The following is an 8,413-nucleotide window of genomic DNA, read 5'->3' on the forward strand; positions in this document are numbered from 1 at the left end:
TTTAATGAAAAACTATTTTGTGCCAGATACTATGCATAAAGCTAAGAATACAAACATAAAAGGATAAGGTCCTAGCTATCAAGAAATGAAAAATTTAAAAGGAAACAAGATATTAAAGTAATTACATTGCATTACAGAAGTACAACTACAAAACAGAGTAGAATCATTACAGAAGAAACTTAAGTTCACTTAACAAAGCAACTGCATATATGGTGGGACTTGTCTCTGCCACCATCATGAGAGGGGCATTAGTGACACAGGGAGGAGCATATGCAAAAGCATGGAAGTACAGGGTGTGTGATTTGGAGATAAAGTGGGATAGACTGCTAAGACAGGAGCAAGATCATGAATTACTTCATGAAAAGAAGTCTGTCATTTCTCTTACAACCATGAACCACTGTAGAAACTTAATTGGAAAACACCATGATAGACATCAGAGAGAGATATTAGGGCACTAAGGGTGTTAACGCTAAGTGAGACATATTAGTAATATTCTATCGCATGGTTACACATTTCATTTATGCTTTCTTTGGATGAATGATAGTTGGGTGGTTTCCAGATTTTGGCTACTATGTATGAATGATGGCTATGAACACTCATGTGCAAGTTTTTGTGTGGAAATATGGGTTCATTTCTCTTAGCATGTATATACCTAAGAGTGGTATGTCTATTAATCATATTGCTGGGTAATAGGGTTACTATTTTGGGGGAAATAATAGGCTGTAAGGTGTTTCCATGTGGGTGTGCTTGTAAAGACAAAGGTGTTATTTTAAGCACCTTAGGTGGTGCTTATGGGAACAATGTTCAAAATAATTGAAAGAAAATAAAAAATAATGGAAAGGAGATAATGTTCTGAATAATCTGCACTGTATTAGAATGAAATATCCCCTGTGTCATTTATTTCATTTTTCCTAAGATTTATTTTTATTTATTTATGCATACAAGAATTGGGGTTCAGAGGCAGGAAGATGCAGAGGCAGGAAGTGGTGATAGGATTCACCAGAGACATAGTGGGGAGCAGAACAGGCAGATGTAGGAAATATACTGCTGAGGGGAGCAGCGGGTGAAGACAGGAAAGTTTTTACTTTGATTTCCCCACCATTTCATCAATCCTGTATTATTTCTTAAAATAGATTTTCTTTTCACTTCCTTAAGTATTTTAGACATTTTGTCCTTAGCTGAAGGTTTAACATAAGCTAAAAATACATGTACATGCCCCCATATGTACTCTATCTAGGTCACAAAAAAATTAGAGCATCTCGATGTGCCAAGTAAGAATCTGACTCGTCAGTATGATGACAGTGCAAAAACACCTGCATCAAAAATATATTATTACAGTCACACCATGTAATTGATGTTAGCCAAATATATTTTGCCAAGGTTGCTACTCAACTGGCCTATAGTATTTGAAGTTAGAGAAGACTCAGTATTCAGTTAATTAGCCTTAGTTATTAAGGCAATTTGTCAAAGTAAGGAAAAGAAGGTGGCACAGAGATGATGGCCAATTAACTAAAAAGTAATAGTGCCATTAAGAATAGCAGAGTAAAGGCAACTATTTCTAGAATATGAAATAAAAGTTAATCATATTGGGTTAGAGTACAACCAAACTTTTGGTGCAAATTGGATGAACAAGTATACTAAGCAGCTCACATTTGATTTCTTAAACATTTTAAGTTTTAACTTTTCCAGATCTTGCAAGTCCATAACCTTGGATCTGCATTAACAGCTATCTTCTCCTAGATAACTATATGAACATAAAAGAGATCGTGTGTGGTAGCTAGATCTATAAGTCAGAGTTCTAGAAGAATCACAAAATGAAGATAAATTTAGTAGTCCTCAATGTAAAAATGTTATCTAAAGTCAGGATACTGAATAAATACAGTAAGAAAATGAAAAATTAGATGAGATTTTTTTTCTATTCAGAGCAAATAAGAAAGTTTGTATGGGGATAAGATCTATTTTCACACACTGATACTTCTCAGCATTAGCTTTAACCTCGTCAAGATACTTGTTAAATACCTACACAAAGATCCACATAAAAACACATCCACTGTGAAGTCTTCCCTGGCTATTTTAGCCTGGAGTAATTTTTTCCTTTTCTCAAATCTTATAGGCATTTATTGATATCACCTGACATTTGTTCAACAAAATTGTCATAATTCTTTTCATTAATTTAAATGTTCATACACTTTCCTACCTTACCTCCTCGCTTATACTGGAAGCTCTTTCAGAGAAAGCCATACAGAAATGTTACACAGAACCTACTTAAAACTGTGTAGTAGGTGTGAAGAAGCTATGGCAAAGGAGAATGTATGTGGCATTAAAAACTAAAAGATTTGAACTTTAGTTCATGATCTGCTATATTAACATTTAAGTTATTATGCAATTCCTTTCAATCCTTGGTCATATAAAGATAAATTGGGAGGGGCAGGAATAAAAACACTCTACTAAAAAATCTGAGGCAGGGCAAAAAACATTTTCAGTGGTCCTTTCAAATTATAAAGATGTAGGATGCAATTTAAATTTTTAGAGAAAAATCAAAGTGCTAAAACTATATGTAGACTTCCTTAAAATCAAAGTGTTAGAGTTGAAAGGGCCTTAGGAATCATCTGAACAACCTTTACTGGACTCCACTCAAAAGGTTAGATTTTTTTGTAGAATACCCAGGTTATTATAGATCAGAAGAGAAGTCTACTGTGTTGGAACAGAGAAATGTATTAGGATAAAAAGTGAGCAAGCACATAAATGTATTTGATTAGAGGACCTGTGAAAGAATGGTTCTATATAGTTGAGAGAAATACATAAACTTGATCAGTCTTGGTGATTGTCAAGTATTTCCCCACATTGCCATATACATATAAAATCTTTGTATTATAATTTCTTTTACTTAAGTCTTTTGTATGTTACCTTTACACAGTTCTAATGAACACATTATCAGTCACTTAAGATTACAGGAAAGGAAAAGACTAGAATAGTGTATATGTATACACTCAGCTAACCAACAAATCATGATTGATCATGTTCCAAGTTAAACATGAACTATATACAAAGGGATTTCCATCCTAAATAATTAAAAAGAAACAAAAATAAACCCACCCAACCTTTCAAGGATGGTATTAGAAGAATGATTTCTATATAAGGAAGCAGGATTTGAACCTCAGTCCTGAACTGGAATGTCTATTTGACTATATATATTGCCTTCAGACCACAGCTTGGACATAGGAAAGAACCCTGGAGATGAACCTTTCACACTACTTTAATCTGGGTCAAAGTTTTTCCTTGATTCCTCATAGACAGCTAAATTAAAACTGAGATATTATACTATGAGTAAAAGGTTAAAAGATATAAGGAGAAACAAATAACCATAATATCATGTATGTAGGAGATACAGATTATAAAATACCACTTATTTATCTTCAGTTTATACTCCAATAAATGTGTAAATGTAGCCATTATTTCTGATTCTTGGTCAACCACCCCTCTGTGCTTCCCTCCAATCTTTATCACCATAAAACTGTATCCTTCTACAGACCAGAAAACTGTCAACAGGGGGAGCCACCACCCTCACTACCAAATCACTGTAGCAAGTTTTTCAGATTTCTGTTTCTGAGTTTTTGTTTTCTCTGCAGAAACAAGAGATATTTAATTCTTCAAAGCTGTGTTATTCTTCCAGATCTCAAAAAGAAACAAAAGAGATACCAGAAAGCTTAACAGTGACTGATATGGAGGAAGGTTAGAAGGGAGAGTCATTTTTTAAGGTATTTTCTTCTCTAACAGTTAAACACTCTGTGTCAATGATATCCAATTCAGTTTTTGCAGTATCAGTGGGACTCTAATTGTCAAGATAAAATTCATTTCCAATCAATTCTTAAAATCACACATGATATTTTAAAAAAAAAGAAAAATAATCACAAATCAGTAATCAAGTACAAAAATAAGCTTTATTTAAAATCACACATTTAACATATGCTCTGAACTTACGGTCTCCCAAATAATTCATGTACATATGACATGATTTAACAAAACTAAGGTGGTTTCAGCTATTATCACATTGTGGCAAAAAATCTCCTAATTCTGGGAAATAAGAGCTTTATAAATTAAAACATATACAGCAGAAGCTCTTACGGATTCAGTTATTACAAGTAATGCTAAAAACTAGTGTTTGTCCATAACTGGCTCTAACATTTCTCTAAATAATACCAACTTTAAATAAACTCATTGAATTCACTTGTAAATTATTTCCCTTTGGCTGTCTCATTATTCAATATGCTTTCAAGGAACATGGTGATGAAAGAAGAAAAAATACCTCTTTCTAACATAACCATACTGGCAAGAGCATCAACATTATCAGTATTCAAAGAATGTCTTGGCAGGTTAAACCTTCATAAAAAGGAAGAACACTATCTAATCCAAGATGTCAAAATAGCAATAGTACTTTTCATATTATGTGCAATTTGATTGTTTCTAATGCAGGGGGAAAAATCCACAATAAAGAAAAGATGCCAACAGTTATGGTTGAATGTTAAGTAAAGACAGAAAAGGTCTTGTGAAGAGCACATAAAGAATGATAAAAGCCCCGCGGGGATTACAATCGAGATGGAAAAAAAAAAGTGCAAAATGATGTAAAAATAAACTTTGTAATAAAAAAAAAAAGAATGATAAAAGCATGGTTAAATGAAAAGTCTCAGAGCATATCAGGACTCATGGTCAAAAAGATTTATGATGTGCCACCATAATTTTGGAAGACTTAGCAGTACAATTAAGCAGCATGTTTAAGAAATAAAAAAGTTGAAAAATAATTTGTACTAAGAGAAAATAATTTAAAGGTACACTGCTTCTTATTCAGTAAGACTTCCTTGGTTAGTAATAAGGAATACTTAATGTTACTATAAAATTTTTGATAATCTTACATTATTTTTATGGTACCTGCATAGACACTCTACGTGGTTCCTACAGGATTTGACTGCTTCTGAAATTATTGAATGCTATTTAAAAATTTGTGTTTGTTTGATATAAGTTCAGATATGAGGACCTTTTAAGAATTAAAAAAATGCAATATATTACATTCCATTCTAAAAAGAAAATGCCTACACTAACAATCTTTCAAGTGTTTAGGAAAATAACACACTTATCCAAGGCTCATAAGATATGTATTGATATTATGCTTTAAATACTCATTTCTATTACATGGAGCAATAATCTTGTTGTGTTCTTTAATTATATATTCTTACTCAAAACTTTTTAGTTGTACTCATTTTTCTCTCATAAACATGTACTTCCTACCTTTATATTTTCCATTTCCCTTCCTGATCTTGCTTCTGCCCTTAATCTTTTTTCAACTTGAACACATTTAACTTTTTTATTATCAAATGACCTTTAGTCAAGAGATCACAGGGTTATTAATAATACCAAGATGAGTCTCCATCCATCAAAATTCCAAGAAATCAAAGCATGGCAGAGCTGGAAGGGATCTCAAGCTGTGGACTCTATACCAGTAGGAACAGGTGATTACAGAGTCTTAATATTTTACTTTCTCTTTTAAAGATTTTGGTCATAATGTTTTACCATAGCTTAGTTTAATACAAAATCTTGTTAAAAACAAGTAAAAATACATGAAGTAGAAAGAAAAATAACAGGCTATGGTATTAGCACTATTACTTACTATAAAATATAAAACAATTCCTTTGCTCACTCTGACCTTCACATTCAGAAAGGAATAATGCCTACTAAATTACTGTATGTACTCTGAACTCTGGAGAGAAACTATACAAATATGCTGTATTAAAATGAGTAAACAACAAAGTAGAATAAAAAGAACAGTACAACAATTTACAAGCTGAGCAACAGTGAGCAAAATATTAAACCTCTGAGTTCTGTTCAGAAGACAGCTACAAAATTGATATAACATCTATTTCACTTAGTTATTGCGATAGATTTTAATGGTTCATGTTCCTAAACTTAGTCTCAGCATTGTGTAGGGCATCAATAAATGCTAACACTTACTCCCCTTTTGGTTTCCACACTTCTGTGTTGATCTGCTTTCCTTCCATTGAGTATTTCAAGATGCACATGTAAAATTTTATGAAAAACAGAATAATCTGAAACTATCTAAGCCTTTCTTTTATCTAAAATTCATCCAGCAACAGCCAAAAACAAGCTTCCTTATTAGCCCTGTTTTTAAAAATAAAAAGGAGGTCCAGGCCTTTAAAAGAAAGTGTGGGGAACTCTTTCAAAGAAGAAACAGACTCAGAGGTGAAAATGTCATTAAATTGGAAGTCCTTAAAGGAAAAGAACAGTCCTTAAAGACAAGGAAGCATTAAAATGTTTCTTGGGGCCCTCCCTGGTGGCGCAGCGGGGTAAAGCACAGCACTGAGAAGCTGAAGCCACTTCCGCATGAGTTCAATTCCCGCCTGCCCAAGAGGTGACCACATGGCTGACAGACCTCTCCTGACCCGCCCACTGTTCCCCTCAGCAGTGTACTTCGTAGACCTGCCTGTTCTGCTCCCCACTCTGTCTCTGGTGAAGCCTCTTGCCGCCCCTGAGCCTCTGGCCTGTACTCCAGTTCTGTATGAACAAATAAATAAATCTTTTTAAAAAAAAATGTTTCTTGGATAGAAAGTTTGTTGGTGAAATCACTGCTCCAAGAAATTAAATGCTCAATCAGACTTCACATGGGTATTAAGTAACAAATTATAGATTTCTGTTATATAATAAAGATAAAACAAATGTTAACAAATTTTAGGTTATACTTATCTGATTTAAATAAAATAACCACACCTTCATTATATACCAAAACCCATAAAAATGCAATAATGCTTACCTTGTTATGTATAAATGTAAGCCTCAAGTCAGGTTTAAGTATACCATAGTTTATGAGGAGATCTTGGACCTTTTTTAATTCATCTTTACACTTTTTAGCAGTTGAGTAAAACTGTTTCCTTACAGGCAGATTCTTAAACAATCTTAAAGCAGTTACAGTTGTACCTGTTGGTAGATAAGCGATAAGCATGTATAGATGTGGAAAGAGTTTCACAAATATTCAAGTCCATATATCATCAATAATTACTCACTTTCATCACTGAAGACCAGTCTAACCTTCCTACGCTAAGAACCCAAAAAAGGCTTGAATTTGCAAACTGTTCTGATCTTCTGCTACTCTTCTATTAGTAACAGTACTGTATAGAATGAGCTCTTCTACAGAGCCTTAACAAGAAAATTCTTATTTCTACCATTGCAGAGAAACATGGGTTTGCAAGAAAGAATATGGTATCCTAATAAATATACTGTTATTCACGCCACCTTTCGATGAAGCTTATTCTGCACTTTAGTGGTACAAGACTACACATTGTATGTGATCAATATTCCCCTAAAATGTTTTTCTATTTAAAACATTGTAAAGAGTACACATTCTCACTATAGTTAGGTTAAAATGATTTACAGTTTTTAATCTGAAACTGCTCTGACATTAAGACTTAATTGCCTTGTGGCCCAGAGGGTTAGGTGCCACCCCACTACTAATTTCCCAGTGCTTTTGAGGTACATTTAGTCATGTCTTCTCCCACTGGAAATCCTTGTGGCAACTTATGGGGCTTTCTTATCAAGTGTTTAACAATTTTCAGTTATGCATTCACTTAAGGGATACTCTTAGGAACTTGAGGAGTACATGCTTTTACTAATCCAAGCATCTTTATTACAACTTTTTCCCAAATATGAATGTGTTTTTGTCCTTCTTATTCTATAACAATATGTAGCCTTTGAGGGTGTTGTGAACCCCCACCATAGTTTTGATGATCTGCAGGTGAAGGCCAAAACACTTTATCTGGAATTCTTGACTTAGGAAACCTGTGATGAATCCAATCTGCACAAATGATAGATTCCATACCTTTTGTCAGTCTGGGCATCTCTGGACTATTTAGTGCAAAATCCCTGTCAAGTGTGGTGATTGTTCTCCCTTGAGAACAAACTGCTAAATGTTGTTCAGGCTAACCGTATGTACCAAGGAGAAACTGAGTACAAGGACCATGAAGAGCAATAGCACACCAAAATTTCTTAAATAAAAATTTCTTAAGTAAAATATTTAACTGCCTGATTTAGTTTACTTCATAATCTGAATAATACATACTCAAAATACAGAATAATCTAATGTGAATTTATTTATAAAGTTGAAGTAAAGATATGAAAACTATACTGTATAAATATCAGATTAATAATTAGCATTGGGCCCTCCCTGGTGGCGCAGCGGGTTAAAGTGCAGCACTGAGAAGCTAAAGCCACTTCAGCCTGAGTTCGATTCCCGCCTGCCCTGGAGGTGACCACATGGCACGGCAGACCTCTCCAGACTCGCCCGCTGCTCCCCTCAGCAGTGTACTTCGTTGATCTGCCTGTTCTGCTCCCCACTCTGTCTCTGGTGAAG

At 34.1% G+C, this 8,413-nt stretch overlaps 1 protein-coding gene across 1 annotated transcript in view; it reads right to left on the bottom strand.

The window, feature by feature from the left end:
• Nucleotides 1-8,413, bottom strand: part of PMS1 (PMS1 postmeiotic segregation increased 1 (S. cerevisiae)) — a 56,886-nt gene that overhangs the window by 24,517 nt on the left and 23,956 nt on the right. Inside the window, exon 6 of the mRNA XM_012729218.1 lies at nucleotides 6,821-6,984. Coding sequence (XP_012584672.1) covers nucleotides 6,821-6,984 — 164 coding nt within the window. The remainder of the gene's footprint in view (nucleotides 1-6,820; nucleotides 6,985-8,413) is intronic.

Source organism: Condylura cristata, unplaced genomic scaffold (genome assembly GCF_000260355.1).
Source record: "Condylura cristata isolate star-nosed mole 26May11 unplaced genomic scaffold, ConCri1.0 scaffold00002, whole genome shotgun sequence".
Taxonomy (NCBI): Eukaryota; Metazoa; Chordata; class Mammalia; order Eulipotyphla; family Talpidae; genus Condylura; species Condylura cristata.